This window comes from Takifugu rubripes, chromosome 21, assembly GCF_901000725.2.
Source record: "Takifugu rubripes chromosome 21, fTakRub1.2, whole genome shotgun sequence".
In the NCBI taxonomy this organism is placed as follows: Eukaryota; Metazoa; Chordata; class Actinopteri; order Tetraodontiformes; family Tetraodontidae; genus Takifugu; species Takifugu rubripes.
Window position 1 is genome coordinate 19434074 of NC_042305.1, and position 27790 is coordinate 19461863.

Here is a 27790-nt window from a genome sequence, read left to right on the forward strand (position 1 = left end):
GTGTAGATTATCTGAGCCAGGATGGCACCTTGTGGCACACATCCATTCCTCTTTAATCTCCTAATGCCAGCTGCATGCTCTGTGTTAAACTAAAAAGGCTAAACATCCACTTGCCGCCTCCCTCTGCGGGTGGGGGCATCTTATCCACTAAACAATTGATATCTGTAATAGCAAATGGAACATATACTGGTTCCTGTCCTCCTCTTTTCTGTATCAGAGGGGCCTGTAGCTGCGGCATTCCTGAAACGGGCCCCTTACTCCGCGTGTGTATTCGACCCCCCTCCTCATTATTTATGGCCCTTGTCAGTGGTAAACCTCTGTACTCACACTCACTCTCTTCCCCTGCTTCTAATTCACAATCTCCCGTACTTGAACCCTGATCCTTTTCATATAATTCTGTCTGAGGATGAACATGCTCCGGAAGCTCCAATTCTCCAATAAATGTAGCCGGAATTTTGTATGTATCTATCTTATTCTCACTCTCCTCTTTATCACTGCCATAAATCAATCTTGCCTTCTCCTCCCTGCGCTCAGCCCTGGCAAATCCTCCTGAGGGATCAACTCTTTTTACTTGTTTTATTTGATTGCTAGGTGTTTTAAAAATATCTAAAGTAGATTTTTGACTATCCTGTTTTAAAGAACTCCTGCAGTTCTTCATCCCTGTCCACATCTAACTGACCACTATTAATAGTCAAAACTGGCAATTGATACGGGGGTGGGGAAATAATAGTAGGTAATGATGGGTAAAGAGTGGTGTTAAGTGTCAATGTCTGATTTAAATCTTCTAATGGAGGCTTCTCAACATTAGGCACTCGTGTGACCCCCCTAGATCTGCAATAGTGCACCGCTGCACATGCCACAGCCACAACATGTATCCTTCGACGCCTATCTTCTAACTCCTTACCCTGTTTTTGCCATGATTTTCCTGCTATAAACCCTAATTTTGGATTATCAAGATGATCCTGTAACATGGTGTGAGTTTCTGACTCCCACTTACACAATGCTTCAGCTAAGTTAACCTTCACCTCTGGAGAGGGAAGAATCTTCTGCTTCTGAGCTTCCCTCCACAACTTTTTTATTGCATCCAATTCTCTCTCCCTGTCCTGTTCTTTCATGCCACTCACCACCTGATCAAGAGTCCACTTCCACTGTTCTTCCACAGACCGAGGATAGGGAGAACATTCTCCCTGATCCCAACACGCTTTACCACACTCCACTTCCATCTTTAACTATGCTCCCAAGTGAGATTGAATGTGAATGACTCCAGCGGTCAACTCAATGCCTCAGTGAAACAAGCTTCTAGATCAAACGTCTTTGATCCGGTTCCACTCTGGGGGTTAATTCCCAAGGACAAAGAGCCTTTTAATTCACGTTCACTCTGGCACTTTTCCACCCCACACAAAAACACAAATCTCGGGCGTCGGGAGTGTCCGTCCCGTCAACTGCGCTCCGAGTCCCAACCCAAATCTTTATGATATACAGTGCACTGCATACAGCAATACAGCACTGTACTAGCTCCGGTTTACTCTAACCGTTACAACACTGTACTAGTTACGGTTTACTCTAACCGTCTATTCCCTGTTTTTATCAACAGTACTTCCCTGTGTTTTACAACAACAGTACTTCCGGACTCTAACCGTAATTCCCTGTATTTTTCAACAGTACTTCCCTGTGTATTTCAACAGTACTTCCTTGTGTTTTACAACAACAGTACTTCCGGACTCTAACCGTAATTCCCTGTATTTTTCAACAGTACTTCCCTGTGTATTTCAACAGTACTTCCCTGTGTATTTCAACAGTACTTCCTGCAGTCAATATTTTGTATTTGTATCTGGAATTTATAACTAGGACACTTCAATTGACAGTGACCACAAATTTTTGGAAATTGCCAATCTGCAGAGCTTGATTAAACAGGTGTCTGCTTACCTTTTTATTAGGGATCCCTTGTCGTCAGTTGTCCTCCGAAGTGACCGTTGTTGAATTCCTTGCCTCAGATGACTTCTCTCTTCATCACGTCGGGGTCACCAAATTGTTGGATCGCAATACCTCCTGTATGTAGCTGCCGATCCGCGTGTTCGTTGAATGAAGACTTCGAGAAGAAGAGTACCAATTTCAAAATGTATTTGACAATAGAACCAATTCCAGATACAAATACTACAGAGCTCCGGGCCAGTTCATAACCCTAGCAACAACAGAGTTAATCGTCAGGGCACGAAGTCTGACAAGCTAACTATCCCTTGGCCCAGTCCTTTATAGTCACACACATGCAAATTCACAATGTCCATGCAATCCCCCGCTGAGATGTCCCCGTCCTCTTCCTCCAGTCCCTTTGGTGTTGGTAGAGTTCTTCTCTTCCATTGTTTTCCCAGGCCAGATCCCATTCTTCATGCAAATGTGATCATCATCAACCCCCCTGATGTCCTGTTTACAATGAGTGTTTGACACCCCCTGCCTGACTGGCTCCTGAGATAACAGTAGATCAAACAACAATCCTGCAAATGTCTGTTCTTAATTACATTTAGTCTACCTTGCCTAACTTCTAAGGGAAGACAGGAACATATGGTGAAACACATAACAACAAGATAAAGACAATTCTCAACAACACGCACACACACACACACACACAAACACCCACACACACACACACACACCACACACTCACACACACACAAACACACACACACACACACAAACACACACACACACACACCACTCATACAGCACACACACTAACAAACACACTCACACACAAACACACACACACACACACACAAACACACACCACTCATACAGCACACGCACACACACACACACCCACACACACCACTCATACAGCACACACACTAACACACACACACACACACACACACACACACCACTCATACAGCACACACACTAACACACACACACACCCACACACACCACTCATACAGCACACACACTAACACACACACACACACACCACACACTCACACCCACCCACACACACCACTCATACACTCACTCACACACACACTCACACACACACACACACACACACTCACACACACTCACACACACACACCACTCATACACTCACTCACACACACACTCACACACACACACCACTCATACAGCACACACACTAACACACACACACACCCACACACACCACTCATACAGCACACACACTAACACACACACACACACACCACACACTCACACCCACCCACACACACCACTCATACACTCACTCACACACACACTCACACACACACACACACACACACACTCACACACACTCACACACACACACCACTCATACACTCACTCACACACACACTCACACACACACACACACACACACACTCACTCACACACTCACACTCACTCACACACACACACTCACTCACACACTCACACACTCACACACACACACCACTCAAACACTCAGCAGCAGTAAAATTCCACCACCATGACCCAAACACACTCCGCTCTGCCGTCGACAGTTTGAACAGCTTCATGTCGCCGTCGGCGCCACCCTGAATGAAACGGTTCCGTTCTAGAGCGACGACACCAAGACGGTTACCTGAGGCAGGTGTAGCGGATCCATGCTGTCGGGTCACCTGATCTTCAGCCCCATCAAGGCTGTGGAGGACACAGTGGTGACACTGGTCACATCACCAGGTGTCTCACACAGGAACTCTTCAAAGCCATCACAGATGTTCACGCTCCGCTCTAGACGGGACGGCGTGCCCTCACCATGGGGGCGGAGCGGCACAGCGTTGAGACGGGTGGAGGCCGCAGACCGCGGACGCCGTCACCGTGGGGGCGGAGCGGCACATCGTTGAGAAGGGTGGACGCCGTCACCATGGGGGCGGAGCGGCACAGCGTTGAGACGGGCGGAGGCCGCAGACCGCGGACGCCCTCACCGTGGGGGCGGAGCGGCACAGCGTTGAGACGGGTGGAGGCCGCGAACGGCGTCGCCGTGGGGGCGGAGCGGCACAGCGCTGAGACGGGTGGAGGCCACGGACGCCGTCGCCGTGGGGGCGGAGCGGCACACCGTTGAGACGGGTGGAGGCCGCGGACGCCGTCGCCGTGGGGGCGGAGCGGCACAGCGTTGAGACGGGTGGAGGCCGCAGGCCGCGGACGCCCTCGCCGTGGGGGCGGAGCGGCACAGCGTCGAGACGGGTGGAGGCCGCGGACGCCGTCGCCGTGGAGGCGGAGCGGCACAGCGTTTAGACGGGTGGAGGCCGCGGACGCCGTCGCCGTGGAGGCGGAGCGGCACAGCGTTGAGACGGGTGGAGGCCGCGGACGCCGTCGCCGTGGAGGCGGAGCGGCACAGCGTTGAGGCGGGTGGAGGCCGCGGACGCCGTCGCCGTGGAGGCGGAGCGGCACAGCGTTGAGACGGGTGGAGGCCGCAGGCCGCGGACGGCCTCGCCATGGGGGCGGAGCGGCACAGCGTTGAGACGGGTGGAGGCTGCAGACCGTGGACGCCCTCGCCGTGGGGGCGGAGCGGCACAGCGTTGAGACGGGTGGAGGCCGCAGGCCGCGGACGCCCTCGCCATGGGGGCGGAGCGGCACAGCGTTGAGACGGGTGGAGGCCGCAGGCCGCGGACGCCCTCGCCATGGGGGCGGAGCGGCACAGCGTTGAGACGGGTGGAGGCTGCAGACCGCGGACGCCCTCGCCGTGGGGGCGGAGCGGTACGGCGTTGAGACGGTGTTGAGACGGACGCAGACCGTGGACGCCCTCGCCGTGGGGGCGGAGCGGCACAGCGTTGAGACGGGTGGAGGCCGCAGGCCGCGGACGCCCTCGCCGTGGGGGCGGAGCGGCACAGCGTTGAGACGGGTGGAGGCTGCAGACCGCGGATGCCCTCGCCGTGGGGGCGGAGCGGTACGGCGTTGAGACGGTGTTGAGACGGACGCAGACCGTGGACGCCCTCGCCGTGGGGGCGGAGCGGCACAGGGTTGAGACGGGTGGAGGCCGCAGACCGCGGACGCCCTCGCCGTGGGGGCGGAGCGGCACAGCGTTGAGACGGGTGGAGGCTGCGGACGCCGTCGACGTGGAGGCGGAGCGGCACAGCGTTGAGACGGGTGGAGGCCGCGGACGCAGACCGTGGACGCCCTCGCCGTGGGGGCGGAGCGGCACGGCGTTGAGACGGTGTTGAGACGGACGCAGACCGTGGACGCCCTCGCCGTGGGGGCGGAGCGGCACAGCGTTGAGACGGGTGGTGGCCGCAGGCCGCGGACGCCCTCGCCGTGGGGGCGGAGCGGCACGGCGTTGAGACGGTGTTGAGACGGACGCAGACCGCGGACGCCCTCGCCATGGGGGCGGAGCGGCACAGCCGTGCGCTACAGTGCACACTCGTGCAGCCATGTTCTATTGTGGGGGCACGACCTGATTCTTCTATTGATTCTCCTAACAGGAGCAGCCGTTGATCAATAGTCTAAATATCAATGGCCTGTTTCAGCCTGTGAAGCTGTTAATGATGCTGTGAGGGGAAGGAAGGCCTCACTGATGCATTTAGTTCTAACTATATATTCAGCCGTATATGTAGAATACTTCATCTTTACTGCACCAGAGCTACGATGGCTGAACATCTCAGACGTGCTCCACAATCCCACTGTGATCCAGTTTATTTCTGATTCCTGCTTCATTGGAATTGTGGTCAAAAATCCCGGACTGCTTTTGTGACGTCTTTTGTCACGAGTCCGGTGCTGTTCTAGACCTTCACCCCCCCAGCATGGCCGTGATCAGCACGACAGTTAAAAACATAAATATTGGAATATCAGAAATGTCCTCTTGACAACATGCAGATGCTGTTTCCTCTTGTATTGTGATTCACCATGAGATTATTTTTAAGTCGAGGGCGACTCTGAAGATGCTGTTTTTTAGAATACAGATTTATACTGATGATCACAGTTGTGTTATATGGTGCCTACAACATTTGCTCCACTAGATGGCAGCCTTTCCAGAGCTCTATGATTATTTAGCTGGCTGTGGAATAACATTCTAAACACCCCATAGTTCACGCTTGGACAATTCAAGACCCTTAAAAATGTATCTGAGTGAGAATTGACATTGCTTTTCTGATGTTGGATGTTAATTTTGTCTCTTGTCCGTTCTAAGCTCTCTGTCTCCTCTTGGGATCTATGTTACTGTTTACATCTGTGAGTTCTCGTGGTGATCATGAAGGATGAGGCCAACTTGGCTGAGTCGCTTTGGAAAAAGAGGTTTAATCTCACCAGGAAAATTAAAAATAAAGGACAAAGGTGTAGAAAAACAGCCAGTTTTCCTAGGATCACGTTGCTCTCTCCTGACAACCTGTGGAATCAGCAATAGGAAAGATGAGGTTGGTTGGACAGACGGGACCTTCATGATGAACATCCAGCAGGTCTAGAACTCATATTCAGGCCATGAGCTCAACCCTCGTGTTTCTTCAGACGGAAGCTTCTCCTGCGTTCGAACACAAATGCACCGAGGACTCAGACCATAAACTAAAGCCAAAGCCGGGGAACAGCGGTTCAGTGAATGTGGTTTTGAAGGTATAGAGGGGGACCGGGGTGTCGGTGGTGAATCTGTAGAAGGTCACAGTGCCAGCGGGGTAGTTCACATAGACGGCGACTCTCCGAGGATCAGTGGATGAGAAGGGGGGGAGGGCTACCTTTATGTTATCGTGGAGGACAGAGTAACCTCTGTAAGAACAGTCAAGGCTCCAAGACTGCTGATTCCTTCCAAACCAGCATTGGAGACTGATTCCATGTCTCTGGATCTTTTTGTATGCTACAGAAATGTGAACCCATCCTGTCCACTCCACCTCCCAGTAACAGCGACCAGTTAGGCTGTTGCTACACAGCAGCTGGATACAGTCCTCAAACCTCTCTGGATGGTCTGGATATGGTTGGTCCTCGGCCACTGTCCTCATCACCTTGTTGTTGGACACTTGGATTGACCTGTGGACGGTGTTGGTGTCCACGCTGAGCTCACAGTGATCTAAAGGGAGAGAGGAGGAACCAGGAACCAGCTCATGAAACACAACTGAGTCCACGAACTGCTGCTTTTTTCAGAGCGTGACGTGCTGACGCATCAAGTTGATCACTTACACTTCTTCAGACCACTCTTAAGTCTCTCTTTCCCACAATGGTCCAGTCTGGATTGGGAGAAGACACAGAGGAAATGAAATCCAAGGCAGGACAGAGGTTCAACAGATGCCACCGCAACCTTGAGCTCTACACTGTTCGTCCCTGACTTTGGGTCGGCCTGAACCGGTTTGCTCTTGATTCGGTTTGTGAACCTCAGAGCTGGATTTGTGACATCTCTCCATATGCCAACGTCATGGAGGAGAACTTTGCCTATTTCTCTCTAAGGATTCCCTCACAGGCAGTGGCTGCAGCCAGATGGTTGTGCTGGCATCACCTGATCTTTTTGTATCTCTGACGTGACCCTTTTATTCTCCCTTATCTGGGTTCTCGAACCCTGAAGGTCCAGAAAGCATCACATCTCTCTGCTCAGAGGTGGTTCAGATCTCACAATGTGCTGCTTGAACCAGCGAACGTCTGGAAGGTCTCCATGCTCATCAATAAATAGTATCAGGTCTTCATTTTAGGGAGGGTGTTTGCATCTACCTGAGAACCTCCAGGCTCAACTCTGGATCCTCCAGAACAGCAGAGAGCTGCTTCGTTCCATCATCTCCAGGATGGTTGAAGCTCAGGTCCAGTTCTTTTAGATGGGTTGGGTTGGACCTCAACGCTGAGGCCAGAGAAGAACATCCTTCTGCTGTGATGAGACAGCCCGATAACCTGCATGCAAGCACACACACCACACACACACACACACACACACACACACACACACACACACACACACACACACACACACACACACACAGACATTGCTCACTAATTAACAGCTCATTTATGCAAAGTTCTGGGTCGTGTGTCGGGGCCTGGACCTGACTGGGGAGCGAAGCACAGGAACCAGAACCAGACTAAGTCATTTTAAAAGCTGTGGGAGTGAACAGTGGTCGGCTGGTCGGCATTTTTGGTAAAGATATTTCCTCTTTTTGGAAGATAACCAACATTTCAAGCTGCCATTTAGAAAAACTGATGATGCTGATAAGGAGCACTAACCTGAGGATCTCCAGCCGGCAGTTTGGACTCTTCAGACCAACAGAGAGCTTGTTCAGCCCTGAATCCCTCAGGTCATTGTCACTCAGGTCCAGCTCTAGCAGACTAGAGGAGGAGGCGCTGAGGACGGGGGACAGAGCTTCACAACTCCTCTCCCTCAGATTGCAGTGACTCAACCTGAAAAAAGAAAAGAAGAAGAAAGCAGGAAATCCTTCTGGTTCTCTCCTGCACAATCAGGGACGCAGGCTTATTTCTTTAGTTGACCTTTATGAGGACGGAAGCTGCAATGATACGGAATGAAATCAGTTCTTGGAGTAACTACTGCGACTGCCTAAAACGCTGCCAGATGTGATGCGTGTTGCTGAACACCTGCAGACACCTGCAGACACCTGCAGAACACCTGCAGACACCTGCAGAACACCTGCAGAACACCTGCAGACACCTGCAGACACCTGTAGACACCTGCAGACGCCTGCAGAACACCTGCAGAACACCTGCAGACACCTGTAGACACCTGCAGACACCTGTAGAACACCTGCAGACACCTGCAGACACCTGCAGAACACCTGCAGACACCTGCAGAACACCTGCAGAACACCTGCAGACACCTGCAGACACCTGCAGAACACCTGCAGAACACCTGCAGACACCTGCAGACACCTGCAGACACCTGCTGAACACCTACAGACACCTGCAGACACCTGCAGACACCTGCAGACACCTGCAGACACCTGCAGAACACCTGCAGAACACCTGCATACACCTGCTGACACCTGCAGACACCTGCAGACACCTGCAGACACCTGCAGACACCTGCAAACACCTGCAGACACCTGCAGACACCTGCTGACACCTGCAGACACCTGCAGACACCTGCAGACACCTGCAGACACCTGTAGAACACCTGCAGACACCTGCAGTCACCTGTAGAACACCTGCAGACACCTGCAGAACACCTGCAGACACCTGCAGAACACCTGCAGACACCTGCAGAACACCTGCAGTCACCTGCTGAACACATGCAGACACCTGCAGAACACCTGCAGAACACCTGCAGACACTTGCAGACACCTGCAGAACACATGCAGACACCTGCAGAACACCTGCAGAACACCTGCAGTCACCTGCTGAACACATGCAGACACCTGCAGACACCTGCAGACACCTGCAGAACACCTGCAGACACCTGCAGAACACCTGCAGACACCTGCAGACACCTGCAGACACCTGCAGAACACCTGCACACACCTGCAGACACCTGCAGACACCTGCAGAACACCTGCAGAACAGCTGCAGAACACCTGCAGAACACTTACACAGCTTTTCTGCAGGCTTTGACCACTGGCAGCAGCCTCAGAAGAACCCACTCTGAAGCAGAGTATTTCTTCAGGTCAAACATCTCCAGGTCTTGTCCTGAGGACAGTAATATGAAGCCAAGAGCTGACCACTGAGCAGGGGAGAGACTTTCTGTTCTCAATCTTCTGGATCTGAGGTTCTGTTGAACCTCCTGGACCAGTGAACTATCGTTCAGCTCGTTCAGACAGTGGAACAGGTTGATGATTCTCTCTGAGGACGGATTCTCTCCAATCTTCCTCTTGATGTAGCCAATGATTTCCTGATTGGGCTCTGAGCTGCCTTCAAGGTTAATTAGACCTCGTAGAAGAGCCTGATTGGTCGGCAGAGAAAGACCCAAAAGGAACCGCAGGAACAGGTCCAGGTGTCCTTTTTCATTTTGCAAGGCCTCGTCCACCGCACACTGGTAAAAATCAGCCTGTTTGATTTTGATGTTGGACAGTTTAGAGCGTAAATAACGTAATGAGGTTGGTGTTTCTGACAGTATGTTGATGCCAGACTTGGTGAATGTCAAATGTGCATGAAGAGCAGCGAGAAACTCCTGAACACTCAGATGGACAAAGCAGAACACCTCCTCCTTGAACAGTCCTCGCTCCCTTCTGAACATCTGCGTGAACACTCCTGAGTAGGCATCAGCCTCCCTGACGGTGATGCCACAGTCTCTTAGATCGGACTCGTAGAAGATCACATTGCCTTTCTGCAGTTGTTCAAATGCCAGCTTTGCCAGAATTGGAATCATCTCACAGCTCTCTGGACTCCATTGTGGAGCTTTCCCGTCTCCTCTCTTGTTTTTCGGTGTGGACTGAACAACCAGGAAGTAGATGTACATCGCTCATCAATAAATAGTATCAGGTCTTCATTTTAGGGAGGGTGTTTGCATCTACCTGAGAACCTCCAGGCTCAACTCTGGATCCTCCAGAACAGCAGAGAGCTGCTTCGTTCCATCATCTCCAGGATGGTTGAAGCTCAGGTCCAGTTCTTTTAGATGGGTTGGGTTGGACCTCAACGCTGAGGCCAGAGAAGAACATCCTTCTGCTGTGATGAGACAGCCCGATAACCTGCATGCAAGCACATCCACCACGCACACAAACACACACACACACACACACACACACACACATACATACACAAACACACACACACATACACACACACACATACACACACATACATACACATACATACACGCACACAAACACACACACACACACACACACACACGCACACAGACACACACACATACATACACAAACACACAAACACATACACACACATACACACACACACACACACACACACATACATACACGCACACAAACACACACACATACATACATACATGCACACACACACACACACACACACACACACACACACACACACACAGCTCACTAATTAACAGCTCATTTCTGCAAAGTTCTGGGTCGTGTGTCGGGGCCTGGACCTGACTGGGGAGCGAAGCACAGGAACCAGAACCAGACTAAGTCATTTTAAAAGCTGTGGGAGTGAACAGTGGTCGGCTGGTCGGCATTTTTGGTAAAGATATTTCCTCTTTTTGGAAGATAACCAACATTTCAAGCTGCCATTTAGAAAAACTGATGATGCTGATAAGGAGCACTAACCTGAGGATCTCCAGCCGGCAGTTTGGACTCTTCAGACCAACAGAGAGCTTGTTCAGCCCTGAATCCCTCAGCTCATTGTCACTCAGGTCCAGCTCTAGCAGACTAGAGGAGGAGGCGCTGAGGACGGGGGACAGAGCTTCACAACTCCACTCCCTCAGATTGCAGTGACTCAACCTGAAAAAAGAAAAGAAGAAGAAAGCAGGAAATCCTTCTGGTTCTCTCCTGCACAATCAGGGACACAGGCTTATTTCTTTAGTTGACCTTTATGAGGACGGAAGCTGCAATGATACGGAATGAAATCAGTTCTTGGAGTAACTACTGCGACTGCCTAAAACGCTGCCAGATGTGATGCGTGTTGCTGAACACCTGCAGACACCTGCAGACACCTGCAGAACACCTGCAGACACCTGCAGAACACCTGCAGAACACCTGCAGAACACCTGCAGACACCTGCAGAACACCTGCAGAACACCTGCAGACACCTACAGAACACCTGCATAACACCTGCAGACACCTGCAGACACCTGCCGAACACCTGCAGACACCTGCAGACACCCGCAGACACCTGCAGACACCCGCAGACACCTGCAGACACCCGCAGAACACCTGCAGACACCCGCAGACACCTGCAGAACACCTGCAGACCACCTGCATAACACCTGCAGACACCTGCAGAACACCTGCAGACACCTGCAGACACCTGCAGAACACCTGCACACACCTGCAGACACCTGCAGACCACCTGCAGAACACCTGCAGACACCTGCAGACACCTGCAGACCACCTGCATAACACCTGCAGACACCTGCAGACACCTGCAGAACACCTGCAGACCACCTGCAGAACACCTGCAGACACCTGCAGACCACCTGCAGAACACCTGCAGACACCTGCAGACACCTGCAGAACACCTGCAGAACACCTGCAGAACACCTGCAGACACCTGCAGACACCTACAGAACACCTGCATAACACCTGCAGACACCTGCAGACACCTGCAGAACACCTGCAGACACCCGCAGACACCCGCAGACACCCGCAGACACCCGCAGACACCCGCAGAACACCTGCAGACACCCGCAGACACCTGCAGAACACCTGCACACACCTGCAGACACCTGCAGACACCTGCAGACACCTGCAGACCACCTGCAGACACCTGCAGGCACCTGCAGAACACCTGCAGACACCTGCAGACACCTGCAGAACACCTGCACACACCTGCAGACACCTGCAGACCACCTGCAGAACACCTGCAGACACCTGCAGACACCTGCAGACCACCTGCATAACACCTGCAGACACCTGCAGACACCTGCAGAACACCTGCAGACCACCTGCAGAACACCTGCAGACACCTGCAGACACCTGCAGACCACCTGCATAACACCTGCAGACACCTGCAGACACCTGCAGAACACCTGCAGACACCTGCAGACACCTGCAGACACCTGCAGACCACCTGCATAACACCTGCAGACACCTGCAGACACCTGCAGACACCTGCAGACACCTACAGAACACCTGTGAAACACCTGCAGACACCTGCAGACACCTGCAGACACCCGCAGACATCTGCAGAAACCCGCAGACACCTGCAGAACACCTGCAGAACACCTGCAGACACCTGCAGAACACCTGCAGAACACCTGCAGACACCTGCAGACACCTGCAGACACCTGCAGACACCCGCAGACACCTGCAGAACACCCGCAGAACACCTGCAGAACACTTACAGGGCTTTTCTGCAGGCTGTGACCACTGGCAGCAGCCTCAGAAGAACCCACTCTGAAGCAGAGTATTTCTTCAGGTCAAACATCTCCAGGTCTTGTCCTGAGGACAGTAATATGAAGCCAAGAGCCGACCACTGAGCAGGGGAGAGACTTTCTGTTGTCAATCTTCCAGATCTGAGGTTCTGTTGAACCTCCTGGACCAGTGAACTATCGTTCAGCTCGTTCAGACAGTGGAACAGGTTGATGTTTCTCTCTGAGGACAGATTCTCTCCAATCTTCCTCTTGATGTAGCCAATGATTTCCTGATTGGGCTCTGAGCTGCCTTCACCGTTAATTAGACCTCGTAGAAGAGCCTGATTGGTCGGCAGAGAAAGACCCAAAAGGAACCGCAGGAACAGGTCCAGGTGTCCTTTTTCATTTTGCAAGGCCTCGTCCACCGCACACTGGTAAAAATCAGCCTGTTTGATTTTGGAGTTGGGCAGTTTAGAGAGTAAATAACGTAATGAGGTTGGTGTTTCTGACAGTATGTTGATGCCAGACTTGGTGAATGTCAAATGTGCATGAAGAGCAGCGAGAAACTCCTGAACACTCAGATGGACAAAGCAGAACACCTCCTCCTTGAACAGTCCTCGCTCCCTTCTGAACATCTGCGTGAACACTCCTGAGTAGACATCAGCCGACCCGACGGTGATGCCACAGTCTCTTAGATCGGACTCGTAGAAGATCACATTGCCTTTCTGCAGTTGTTCAAATGCCAGCTTTGCTAGAATTGGAATCATCTCACAGCTCTCTGGACTCCATTGTGGAGCTTTCCCGTCTCCTCTCTTGTTTTTCAGTGTGGACTGAACAACCAGGATGTCGATGTACATCGCTCATCAATAAATAGTATCAGGTCTTCATTTTAGGGAGGGTGTTTGCATCTACCTGAGAACCTCCAGGCTCAACTCTGGATCCTCCAGAACAGCAGAGAGCTGCTTCGTTCCATCATCTCCAGGATGGTTGAAGCTCAGGTCCAGTTCTTTTAGATGGGTTGGGTTGGACCTCAACGCTGAGGCCAGAGAAGAACATCCTTCTGCTGTGATGAGACAGCCCGATACCCTGCATGCAAGCACATCCACCACACACACACACACACACACACACACACACACACACACACACACACACACACACACACACACACATTGCTCACTAATTAACAGCTCATTTATGCAAAGTTCTGGGTCGTGTGTCGGGGCCTGGACCTGACTGGGGAGCGAAGCACAGGAACCAGAACCAGACTAAGTCATTTTAAAAGCTGTGGGAGTGAACAGTGGTCGGCTGGTCGGCATTTTTGGTAAAGATATTTCCTCTTTTTGGAAGATAACCAACATTTCAAGCTGCCATTTAGAAAAACTGATGATGCTGATAAGGAGCACTAACCTGAGGATCTCCAGCCGGCAGTTTGGACTCTTCAGACCAACAGAGAGCTTGTTCAGCCCTGAATTCCTCAGCTCATTGTCACTCAGGTCCAGCTCTAGCAGACTAGAGGAGGAGGCGCTGAGGACGGGGGACAGAGCTTCACAACTCCACTCCCTCAGATTGCAGTGACTCAACCTGAAAAAAGAAAAGAAGAAGAAAGCAGGAAATCCTTCTGGTTCTCTCCTGCACAATCAGGGACGCAGGCTTATTTCTTTAGTTGACCTTTATGAGGACGGAAGGTGCAATGATACGGAATGAAATCAGTTCTTGGAGTAACTACTGCGACTGCCTAAAACGCTGCCAGATGTGATGCGTGTTGCTGAACACCTGAAGACACCTGCAGAACACCTGCAGAACACCTGCAGAACACCTGCAGACACCTGCAGACACCTGCAGACACCTGCAGACACCTGCAGACACCTGCAGAACACCTGCAGAACACCTGCAGACACCTGCAGACACCTGCAGACACCTGCAGAACACCTGCAGACACCTGCAGACACCTGCAGTCACCTGCAGAACACCTGCAGTCACCTGCAGAACACCTGCAGAACACCTGCAGACACCTGCAGACACCTGCAGAACACCTGCAGAACACCTGCAGAACACCTGCAGACACCTGCAGAACACCTGCAGGACACCTGCAGAACACCTGCAGAACACCTGCAGAACACCTGCAGACACCTGCAGAACACTGTAGACACCTGCAGAACACCTGCAGACACCTGCAGACACCTGCAGACACCTGCAGAACACCTGCAGACACCTGCAAACACCTGCAGAACACCTGCAGACACCTGCAGACACCTGCAGACACCTGCAGACACCTGCAGAACACCTGCAGAACACCTGTAGAACACCTGCAGACACCTGCAGAACACCTGCAGACACCTGCAGAACACCTGCAGACACCTGCAGAACACCTGCAGACACCTGCAGACACCTGCAGAACACCTGCAGACACCTGCAGAACACCTGCAGACACCTGCAGACACCTGCAGACACCTGCAGACACCTGCAGACACCTGCAGACACCTGCAGACACCTGCAGAACACCTGCAGAACACCTGCAGAACACCTGCAGAACACCTGCAGAACACCTGCAGAACACCTGCAGAACACCTGCAGAACACCTGCAGACACCTGCAGACACCTGCAGAACACCTGCAGAACACCTGCAGACACCTGCAGAACACTTACAGGGCTTTTCTGCAGGCTGTGACCACTGGCAGCAGCCTCAGAAGAACCCACTCTGAAGCAGAGTATTTCTTCAGGTCAAACATCTCCAGGTCTTGTCCTGAGGACAGTAATATGAAGCCAAGAGCTGACCACTGAGCAGGGGAGAGACCTTCTGTTGTCAATCTTCCAGATCTGAGGTTCTGTTGAACCTCCTGGACCAGTGAACTATCGTTCAGCTCGTTCAGACAGTGGAACAGGTTGATGATTCTCTCTGAGGACAGATTCTCTCCAATCTTCCTCTTGATGTAGCCAATGATTTCCTGATTGGGCTCTGAGCTGCCTTCACTGTTAATTAGACCTTGTAGAAGAGCCTGATTGGTCGGCAGAGAAAGACCCAAAAGGAACCGCAGGAACAGGTCCAGGTGTCCTTTTTCATTTTGCAAGGCCTCGTCCACCGCACACTGGTAAAAATCAGCCTGTTTGATTTTGGTGTTGAACAGATTAGAGCGTAAATAACGTAATAAGGTTGTTTTTTCTGACAGTATGTTGGTGCCAGAATTGGTGAATTTCAAATGTGCATGAAGAGCAGCGAGAAACTCCTGAACACTCAGATGGACAAAGCAGAACACCTCCTCCTTGAACAGTCCTCGCTCCCTTCTGAACATCTGCGTGAACACTCCTGAGTAGGCATCAGCCGACCTGACGGTGATGCCACAGTCTCTTAGATCGGACTCGTAGAAGATCACATTGCCTTTCTGCAGTTGTTCAAATGCCAGCTTTGCCAGAATTGGAATCATCTCACAGCTCTCTGGACTCCATTGTGGAGCTTTCCCGTCTCCTCTCTTGTTTTTCGGTGAGAACTGAACCACCAGGAAGTAGATGTACATCGCTCATCAATAAATAGTATCAGGTCTTCATTTTAGAGAGGGTGTTTACATCTACCTGAGAACCTCCAGGCTCAACTCTGGAGCCTCCAGAACAGCAGAGAGCTGCTTCGTTCCAACATCTCCAGGATGGTTGAAGCTCAGGTCCAGTTCTTTTAGATGGGTTGGGTTGGACCTCAACGCTGAGGCCAGAGAAGAACATCCTACTGCTGTGATGAGACAGCCCGATAACCTGCATGCAAGCACATCCACCACACACACACACACACACACACACACACACACACACACACACACACACACACACACACACACATACATACACGCACACAAACACACACACACACACACACACACACACACATACATACACGCACACACACACACACACACACACACACAATCCTCACTAATTAACAGCTCATTTATGCAAAGTTCTGGGTCCTGTGTCGGGGCCTGGACCTGACTGGGGAGCGAAGCACAGGAACCAGAACCAGACTAAGTCATTTTAAAAGCTGTGGGAGTGAACAGTGGTCGGCTGGTCGGCATTTTGGTAAAGATATTTCCTCTTTTTGGAAGATAACCAACATTTCAAGCTGCCATTTAGAAAAACTGATGATGCTGATAAGGAGCACTAACCTGAGGATCTCCAGCCGGCAGTTTGGACTCTTCAGACCAACAGAGAGCTCGTTCAGCCCTGAATCCCTCAGGTCATTGTCACTCAGGTCCAGCTCTAGCAGACTAGAGGAGGAGGCCCTGAGGACGGGGGACAGAGCTTCACAACTCCACTCCCTCAGATTGCAGTGACTCAACCTGAAAAAAGAAAAGAAGAAGAAAGCAGGAAATCCTTCTGGTTCTCTCCTGCACAATCAGGGACGCAGGCTTATTTCTTTAGTTGACCTTTATGAGGACGGAAGGTGCAATGATACGGAATGAAATCAGTTCTTGGAGTAACTACTGCGACTGCCTAAAACGCTGCCAGATGTGATGCGTGTTGCTGAACACCTGCAGAAACCTGCAGACACCTGCAGAACACCTGTAGAACACCTGCAGACACCTGCAGACACCTGCAGAACACCTGCAGACACCTGCAGACACCTGCAGACCACCTGCAGAACACCTGCAGACACCTGCAGAACACCTGCAGACACCTGCAGACACCTGTAGAACACCTGCAGACACCTGCAGACACCTGCAGAACACCTGCAGACACCTGCAGACACCTGCAGACACCTGCAGACACCTGCTGACACCTGCAGAACACCTGCAGACACCTGCAGACACCTGCAGAACATCTGCAGACATCTGCAGAACACCTGCAGACACCTGCAGACACCTGCAGAACATTTACAGGTCACCTGCAGAACACCTGCAGAACACGTGCAGAACACCTGCAGACACCTGCAGAACATTTACAGGTCACCTGCAGAACAACTGCAGACACCTGCAGAACACCTGCAGACACCTGCAGAACATTTACAGGTCACCTGCAGAACACCTGCAGACACCTGCAGAACACCTGCAGGCACCTGCAGAACATTTACAGGTCACCTGCAGACACCTGCAGACACCTGCAGACCACCTGCAGAACACCTGCAGACACCTGCAGAACACCTGCAGACACCTGCAGACACCTGTAGAACACCTGCAGACACCTGCAGAACACCTGCAGACACCTGCAGACACCTGCAGACACCTGCAGACACCTGCTGACACCTGCAGAACACCTGCAGACACCTGCAGACACCTGCAGAACATCTGCAGACATCTGCAGAACACCTGCAGACACCTGCAGACACCTGCAGAACATTTACAGGTCACCTGCAGAACACCTGCAGAACACGTGCAGAACACCTGCAGACACCTGCAGAACATTTACAGGTCACCTGCAGAACAACTGCAGACACCTGCAGAACACCTGCAGACACCTGCAGAACATTTACAGGTCACCTGCAGAACACCTGCAGACACCTGCAGAACACCTGCAGGCACCTGCAGAACATTTACAGGTCACCTGCAGACACCTGCAGAACACCTGCAGACACCTGCAGACACCTGCAGACACCTGCAGACACCTGCAGACACCTGCAGACACCTGCAGACACCTGCAGAACACCTGCAGACACCTGCAGACACCTGCAGACACCTGCAGAACATTTACAGGTCACCTGCAGAACACCTGCAGAACACGTGCAGAACACCTGCAGACACCTGCAGAACATTTACAGGTCACCTGCAGAACAACTGCAGACACCTGCAGACACCTGCAGACACCTGCAGAACATTTACAGGTCACCTGCAGAACAACTGCAGACACCTGCAGACACCTGCAGAACACCTGCAGAACACTTACAGGGCTTTTCTGCAGGCTGTGACCACTGGCAGCAGCCTCAGAAGAACCCACTCTGAAGCAGAGTATTTCTTCAGGTCAAACATCTCCAGGTCTTGTCCTGAGGACAGTAACATGAAGCCAAGAGCTGACCACTGAGCAGGGGAGAGACTTTCTGTTGTTAATCTTCCAGATCTGAGGTTCTGTTGAACCTCCTGGACCAGTGAACTATCGTTCAGCTCGTTCAGACAGTGGAACACACACACACACATCCACCACACAAACACACACACACACACACACACACACAGACATTTCTCACTAATTAACAGCTCATTTATGCAAAGTTCTGGGTCGTGTGTCGGGGCCTGGACCTGACTGGGGAGCGAAGCACAGGAACCAGAACCAGACTAAGTCATTTTAAAAGCTGTGGGAGTGAACAGTGGTCGGCTGGTCGGCATTGTTGGTAAAGATATTTCCTCTTTTTGGAAGATAACCAACATTTCAAGCTGCCATTTAGAAAAACTGATGATGCTGATAAGGAGCACTAACCTGAGGATCTCCAGCCGGCAGTTTGGACTCTTCAGACCAACAGAGAGCTTGTTCAGCCCTGAATCCCTCAGGTCATTGTCACTCAGGTCCAGCTCTAGCAGACTAGAGGAGGAGGCGCTGAGGACGGGGGACAGAGCTTCACAACTCCTCTCCCTCAGATTGCAGTCACTCAACCTGATAAAAGAAAAGAAGAAGAAAGCAGGAAATCCTTCTGGTTCTCTCCTGCACAATCAGGGACGCAGGCTTATTTCTTTAGTTGACCTTTATGAGGACGGAAGGTGCAATGATACGGAATGAAATCAGTTCTTGGAGTAACTACTGCGACTGCCTAAACGCTGCCAGATGTGATGCGTGTTGCTGAACACCTGCAGACACCTGCAGACACCTGCAGACACCTGCAGACACCTGCAGACACCTGCAGACACCTGCAGAACACCTGCAGACACCTGCAGACACCTGTAGACACCTGCAGACACCTGCAGACACCTGCAGAACACCTGCAGACACCTGCAGAACACCTGCAGACACCTGCAGACACCTGCAGAACACCTGCAGACACCTGCAGAACACCTGCAGACACCTGCAGAACACCTGCAGACACCCTGCAGACACCTGCAGAACACCTGCAGACACCTGCAGACACCTGCAGACACCTGCAGACACCTGCAGAACACCTGCAGACACCTGCAGACACCTGCAGACACCTGCAGAACACCTGCAGACACCTGCAGAACACCTGCAGAACACCTGCAGACACCTGCAGACACCTGCAGAACACCTGCAGAACACCTGCAGACACCTGCAGAACACCTGCAAACACCTGCAGAACACCTGCAGACACTTGCAGACACCTGCAGAACACCTGCAGAACACCTGCAGACACCTGCAGAACACCTGCAAACACCTGCAGAACACCTGCAGACACCTGCAGACACCCTGCAGAACACCTGCAGAACACCTGCAGACACCTGCAGAACACCTGCAGACACCTGCAGAACACCTGCAGACACTTGCAGAACACCTGCAGACACCTGCAGACACCTGCAGACACCTGCAGAACACCTGCAGACACCTGCAGAACACCTGCAGACACCTGCAGACACCTGCAGACACCTGCAGACACATGCAGACACATGCAGACACCTGCAGACACCTGCAGAACACCTGCAGACACTTGCAGAACACCTGCAGACACCTGCAGAACACCTGCAGACACCTGCAGAACACCTGCAGAACACCTGCAGACACCTGCAGAACACCTGCAGACACCTGCAAAACACCTGCAGACACCTGCAGACACATGCAGACACCTGCAGACACCTGCAGAACACCTGCAGAACACTTACATGGCTTTTCTGCAGGCTGTGACCACTGGCAGCAGCCTCAGAAGAACCCACTCTGAAGCAGAGTATTTCTTCAGGTCAAACATCTCCAGGTCTTGTCCTGAGGACAGTAATATGAAGCCAAGAGCTGACCACTGAGCAGGGGAGAGACTTTCTGTTGTCAATCTTCTGGATCTGAGGTTCTGTTGAACCTCCTGGACCAGTGAACTATCGTTCAGCTCGTTCAGACAGTGGAACAGGTTGATGATTCTCTCTGAGGACAGATTCTCTCCAATCTTCTCCTTGATGTAGCCAATGATTTCCTGATTGGGCTCTGAGCTGCCTTCACTGTTAATTAGACCTCGTAGAAGAGCCTGATTGGTCGGCAGAGAAAGACCCAAAAGGAACCGCAGGAACAGGTCCAGGTGTCCTTTTTCATTTTGCAAGGCCTTGTCCACCGCACACTGGTAAAAATCAGCCTGTTTGATTTTGGAGTTGGGCAGTTTAGAGAGTAAATAACGTAATAAGGTTGGTTTTTCTGACAGTATGTTGGTGCCAAACTTGGTGAATGTCAAATGTGCATGAAGAGCAGCGAGAAACTCCTGAACACTCAGATGGACAAAGCAGAACACCTCCTCCTTGAACAGTCCTTGCTGCCTTCTGAACATCTGCGTGAACACTCCTGAGTAGGCATCAGCCGACCTGACGGTGATGCCACAGTCTCTTAGATCGGACTCGTAGAAGATCACATTGCCTTTCTGCAGTTGTTCAAATGCCAGCTTTGCCAGAATTGGAATCATCTCACAGCTCTCTGGACTCCATTGTGGACCTTTCCCGTCTCCTCTCTTGTTTTTCGGTGAGAACTGAACAACCAGGAAGTAGATGTACATCGCTGTGAGAGTCTTGGGCAGCTCTTCTCGCATCTTCAACACATCTTCAAAAACCTTTGCAGTGACCCAGCAGAAGATTGGGATGTGACACATGATATGGAGGCTTCGAGATGCCTTGATGTGAGAGATGATCCTGCACGCCTGCTCCTCCTCCTTGAACTTCCTCCTAAAGTACTCTTCCTTCTGCACGTCAGTAAACCCTCGCACCTCTGTCCTCATGTCCACAAAATCCGGATGGATCTGATTGGCTGCCGCGGGCCTCGTGGTTATCCAGAGTCGAGCGGAGGGGAGAAGACTTCTGTTAATGAGGTTTGTGAGCAGGACCTCCACCGAGCACGGTGCCTTCACATCTATATCCGCCTCCTGGAATTCATTGGTTCTGGTGTCCATTTCTAGTCGGCTCTCATCCAGCCCATCCAAGATAAACAGAAGCTTGAATTTACAGTTGTCAAAATTGGCGTCTCCTGATGACTGCAGAGCTGTAAAGATGCTGTTAAGAGCCTCTATTTGAATGGCCCTGGGCTCTTGGATGCACTTATGAGTGAGTTCAGCCAAGGATAGGCGTGTCCCCCTCAACAGGTTCAGGTGGCGAAAGGCGAACGGCAATATGAGATGCACGTCTTGATTGGCTCGTTGTTCTGCCCAGTCCAACACAAACTTGCGGATTAGAAAGGTTTTGCCAACTCCTGCATTTCCGTTGGTCAGAACAGTTCTTATGGGTTTATATTTCCCAGCTGGAGGTGTAAACAGGTCACTGGGACTAATGGGTTGTTCTGTGTCTGAAGGGTTCCCAACCATGTCAATCTGAGTGACCTCGTGCTGAGCATTGATGTGTATGTCGCCACCGGTGGTGACGTACAGCTGTGTGTAGACGTCGTCCAGCCGTTGCTCGTCTACCTTCTCATCACAGCCTTCCTGCACACACATAAACCTGCTCCTCAGGTTTGACTGAAGCTTTGATTGATAAGAGCCGATGGGGACGTGTTCACATGTGGGACCTTAAAGCAAAATATACATGCACATGTGTTAGTCGATATATCCAGCAGATATGAATATATTATATATTTATTCCAGAGTGCTTTGAGCTGATGTTTTACAGTTTATCTTCTTCTCAGGTCCAGTTGGGCTTCACATTTCAAAAAGACAAGAACAGCATCACTGGAGTAAAACAATCCCAAAAACTTAAGTAAAGAACTCAGAAGAGCTTTTAAAGCAGGTACGACTGGAATTCTTTCAGACTGACGCTGCAGCAATTTGCTGTTGATGCTGCTGTTGAGATCTGACGCTCAAAGTTTCAGACTGGATCAAGTTTCACTGATTCCAGATCAGGAAAAACAATGAAAGTGGTGGCGGGTCTCAGCAGGTCCGAAGGGTTGATCATGAGTTCTGAACTTGATAGGAGACAAACCTCCATTCCAAGAAAAGGCGGTGCAGCTTCATCTGGAAGGATGGGTTAACCCTAACCCTAAGCATGCCTCCTCAGTCAGACCACTTCCTGTGTGTCTTGGTAACAGTTAACTCTAAATTTATGACATTTTAATGACGTTAGTGGTTATGATGGTGCTTGGCTGCAGGCGGTGAAAACATCTCACGGCAGCACTTTGAAGCTCTCATCCATGCCTTTATCACACCTCTATCCATGCCTTTATTACACCTCTATCCATGCCTTTATTACACCTCTATCCATGCCTTTATTACACCTCTATCCATGCCTTTATTACACCTCTATCCATGCCTTTATTACACCTCTATCCATGCCTTTTTTACACCTCTATCCATGCCTTTATTACACCTCTATCATGCCTTTATTACACCTCTATCATGCCTTTATTACACCTCTATCCATGCCTTTATAACACCTCTATCATGCCTTTATTACACCTCTATCATGCCTTTTTTACACCTCTATCCATGCCTTTATTACACCTCTATCCATGCCTTTATTACACCTCTATCCGTGCCTTTATTACACCTCTATCCGTGCCTTTATAACACCTCCATCCATGCCTTTATTACACCTCTATCATGCCTTTATTACACCTCTATCATGCCTTTATTACACCTCTATCCATGCCTTTATAACACCTCTATCCATGCCTTTATTACACCTCCATCCATGCCTTTATCACAGCTCTATCCATGCCTTTATTACAACTCTATCCATGCCTTTATTACACCTCTATCCATGCCTTTATCACACCTCTATCCATGCCTTCATCACACCTCTATCCATGCCTGTATTACACCTCTATCCATGCCTTTATTACAGCCATATCCATGCCTTTATTACACCTCCATCCATGCCTTTTTTACACCTCTATCCATGCCTTTATTACACCTCTATCCATGCCTGTATTACACCTCTATCCATGCCTTTTTTACACCTCTATCCATGCCTTTATTACACCTCTATCCATGCCTTTATTACACCTCCATCCATGCCTTTATTACACCTCTATCCATGCCTGTATTACACCTCTATCCATGCCTTTATAACACCTCTATCCATGCCTTTATTACACCTCCATCCATGCCTTTATTACACCTCTATCCATGCCTTTTTTACACCTCTATCCATGCCTTTATTACACCTCTATCCATGCCTTTATTACACCTCCATCCATGCCTTTATTACACCTCTATCCATGCCTGTATTACACCTCTATCCATGCCTTTATAACACCTCTATCCATGCCTTTATTACACCTCCATCCATGCCTTTATTACACCTCTATCCATGCCTTTATTACACCTCTATCCTTGCCTTTATTACACCTCTATCCATGCCTTTATTACACCTCTATCCATGCCTTTATTACACCTCTATCCATGCCTGTATTACACCTCCATCCATGCCTTTATTACACCTCTATCCATGCCTTTATTACACCTCTATCCATGCCTTTATTACACCTCTATCCATGCCTTTATTACACCTCTATCCATGCCTTTATTACACCTCTATCCGTGCCTTTATTACACCTCTATCCGTGCCTTTATAACACCTCCATCCATGCCTTTATTACACCTCTATCCATGCCTTTATTACACCTCTATCCATGCCTTTATTACACCTCTATCCATGCCTTTATTACACCTCTATCCATGCCTTTATTACACCTCTATCCATGCCTTTATTACACCTCTATCCATGCCTTTATCACACCTCTATCCATGCCTTTATTACACCTCTATCCGTGCCTTTATAACACCTCTATCCATGCCTTTATTACACCTCTATCCATGCCTTTATTACAGCATGGCCCGTCTGTCCTCTCCTGCCCGTTCCCATATTCTCCTACATAAATGCACATATTGCCGGTCTTGGTTTTCTCTGGTCTTGCTGATCCTGGATTCGCTGCATCAGGACCCGGAGGATGAAGGTGGGCCACATCTCTGATGAGGACGTCTGAAGATGCACCTGGACCTGCTATATTACTGTTAATGCTGATGTGCTCTGTGCACGTGGCCTCTGCTGCACGTCTGCCCGTCCCAGGGAGACGGATCCCTCAGCTGTGGATCTCCTCCAGGTTTCTCCAGGTTTTTCCTGACCTGGTTTGAGGGCCTGAGGACGGAGGAGGTCACACCTGTGCTGCCTGTAAAGTCCTCTGATGCAGCAATCTGGTGATTTTGGGCCTCAGGGCGGCTGATCGGCTCCCGGAGGCACCAGAATCTCAGCAGAACCACCTGGAGTGCTGCTCCTAAATCATGAAGCCATCTGCCATCGGACGTTAGACAGCCCCCTTTACTCCACATCTTTAAAAGCCATCTCAAAATGCACTTTGATCCTGCTTTTATTGTTTGTGTCGTTTTTCTTCCGTGTTCTTTTATACTTATTTTATCTGAGCTGCTTTATAATTGTAATGATTGTTTTTAAAGTGCTTTATGAATATATCATCATTAAACAACTCTGGAATTCTCTGAAACATTTTAGTGTAAAGATGTTTTACCCGACGTGTTTTGAGCTTTCTGTTCTCCGTTCAGCACTTTATTCTCAGCAACACTGATAACGAACTAGAGAAACAGTTTAACCTTTAACCTCTCCTGTATTAAAGGCTTTAGAACAGAAACTGACCTTCTGGATCTGAACTGACAGCTGAAAGATTTTGCAGAATGTCGTTCCGAGGTATCTTCTCTAAAATCTTCTTGGTGACTTCCAGGGCTCCTTGATCTTTGTAAGCCTTCACCATCAAATCCACAACGACCGTCCTCTCTCTGGTCTCTAGTTGGTAGTTTTTAATCGGGTTGAAGCCTCCCATGACTCCAGGATCTTTCAGGTAAAATTTGAATTTACTGAATTCTTTCTCAGTTAAATCATCCAGAACATTCAGTAGGATCTCTTGGGCCATTGTAGCGTCCTGCTGGCAGTAGACCTGCAATCAAGTGAGTGAAGGAACATTTCAGGAGTGAACTTCGCACCTTCTCTTCAGAGCCTCCGTCACCAAACACCATCGTACAGGAGATGGTTTAAAGGTTGAATGAGTCATTTACGATGGTCCAAAGTTGGTTGTCAGTAACGGGACATGAAAGGAGGGAGAGAGGGAGGGAGGGAGGGAGGAAGGGAGAGGAAGGGAGGGAGAGAGGGAGGGAGGGAGGGAGAGAGGGAGAGGAAGGGAGGGAGGGAGAGAGGGAGAGAGGGAGGGAGAGGGAGGGAGGGAGGGAGGGAGAGAGAGGGGGGAGGAAGGGAAGGAGGGAGGAAGGGAGAGGGAGGGAGGGAGGAAGAAAGAAAGTTTAATAAAGCAGAATTCATTGGTTCCTTGGCTAACATTGCATCACTCTGTGTACTAAGGTTAACCGGGGCTAACTAGTCCCGCGGTTAACCAGTCCTAGGGTTAAGTAGCCCCCGGTTTAACTAGTCCTGGGGTTAACTAGCCCCAGGGTTGAACCAGTGTTAAACAGTGTCAACCCAGGGTTAACCAGCCCCAGGGTTAACCAGTCCCAGGGTTAACCAGCCCCAATGTTAACTAGCCCCAGGGTTAACCAGTCCTAGGGTTAACCAGCCCCAGGGTTAACCAGTCCCAGGGTTAACTAGCCCCAGGGTTAACCAGTCCCAGGGTTAACCAGCCCCAGGGTTAACCAGTCCCAGGGTTAACAGTCTAAAAACATGAACGTTGGTTGATTGGAGACCCACAAAGATGAAGTGTTGCTGCACCACTGCCAATAAACCGTTAGTTCAACTGGCCAAAGCAACTAACAACTTTTCTTAACTAAAACTAAACTAAAACCTTGATATCCTCCTTTGATGGAAAAATACAAATGTTTTGTTGTTCATTCAGCGTGTTGGTGACGGCGGTGCCCATGGTGGTGCCCATGATGACGGGGATGGCCAGCTCCACCGTCAGTACTGCCAGAGCACATTCTTACTCACTGACATCACCTGTGTGTGTGTGGGGGGGTGGGGGGGGTCATACTCACGTCCAGAGGAGACCATGCTGACGACGATGGAGGAGGAGGTGGACGAGCTCTGGACCAGCAGCGTGACCAGGATGCCCATCACCAGTCCGGCCACTGGGTTGGACAGGACCCAGCTGTCCTGGAAGATGTTCCCTGCTGCTTTACCTGGATGTGTTCAACCAAAGGTGGTTCAGGTGGAGCCTCCTGAGGCAGCAGCACCTGCGCTGGATGGTCCAGGCCTACAGAGCGTCCCCGTGAGACCCCAGACGCTCGGGAGAACCGCGGTTACCTCCGATGAGCTGGAAAGCAGAGGTGAGGACGTCGAGGGAGCAGATGAAGACGTAGAGGAAGGCGAGCAGCAGGAGCAGCTTCCCCGCCGAGCGGGACACCCGCAACACTTTACCCAGAGGGTCCAAAGCTGAGCAGAACCAGCAAAGGTTGAAGAAGAAAGATCATCTGGTTTTAAATTCTCTTTCCTGGATCAAAGATTTAGCGTCAGCAGTGAAACAGGGGCACAATTCCAGATCTTGAGATTTAAGGAATAGTCCTGGAATAGCTGATTATTAATAGGTTCACGGTGGTCCTTCAGCTGGATTATTATGGGGTTCTGTTCTCAGATTACAACTATTGAGTATGAAAGGGAGGAAAGTTCCTGTAAAAGAAAGTGATGATTACGTCCTTTGTTTTGGGGCATAAATTCTTCTTTATTAAGAAGAATTGTGGGTCACCCTGGAAAGTTTTGGAAATGCTGGAAATGCACGTTGTTACGATTCCGTAGTCGGATCCCTGAAAACACCTGTGCAGGTTACAAGTGATACCTGACCAGGGGACACCAGCGTCCTGCAGCTCTGGGACGTCCCACCGGTCGGACTCCTGCGTCTCAGCTTCCATCAACACCACAGTGGAGCGCAGACTGAGGACAGCTAACACACACACACACACACACACACTCACACACACACACA

At 50.6% G+C, this 27790-nt stretch overlaps 2 protein-coding genes across 2 annotated transcripts; both read right to left on the bottom strand.

The window, feature by feature from the left end:
- Nucleotides 1–6504: 6504 nt before the first annotated feature.
- LOC115247540 (stonustoxin subunit alpha-like) lies at nt 6505–16341 on the bottom strand. The gene is made up of 5 exons (XM_029829566.1): nt 16316–16341; nt 10344–10400; nt 7084–7130; nt 6780–6973; nt 6505–6558 (listed from the first exon to the last, which is right to left on the bottom strand). The coding sequence occupies exons 1-5, from the start codon at nt 16339–16341 to the stop codon at nt 6505–6507; spliced, it is 378 nt and encodes a 125-aa protein (XP_029685426.1).
- A 3043-nt stretch (nt 16342–19384) lies between these two features.
- Nucleotides 19385–27209, bottom strand: LOC115247541 (protein NLRC3-like). Its single transcript, XM_029829567.1, has 4 exons — nt 26847–27209; nt 25507–25804; nt 20592–22429; nt 19385–19393 (listed from the first exon to the last, which is right to left on the bottom strand). The coding sequence occupies exons 2-4, from the start codon at nt 25778–25780 to the stop codon at nt 19385–19387; spliced, it is 2121 nt and encodes a 706-aa protein (XP_029685427.1). The 5' UTR covers nt 25781–25804; nt 26847–27209.
- Between the last annotated feature and the right edge of the window lie 581 nt (nt 27210–27790).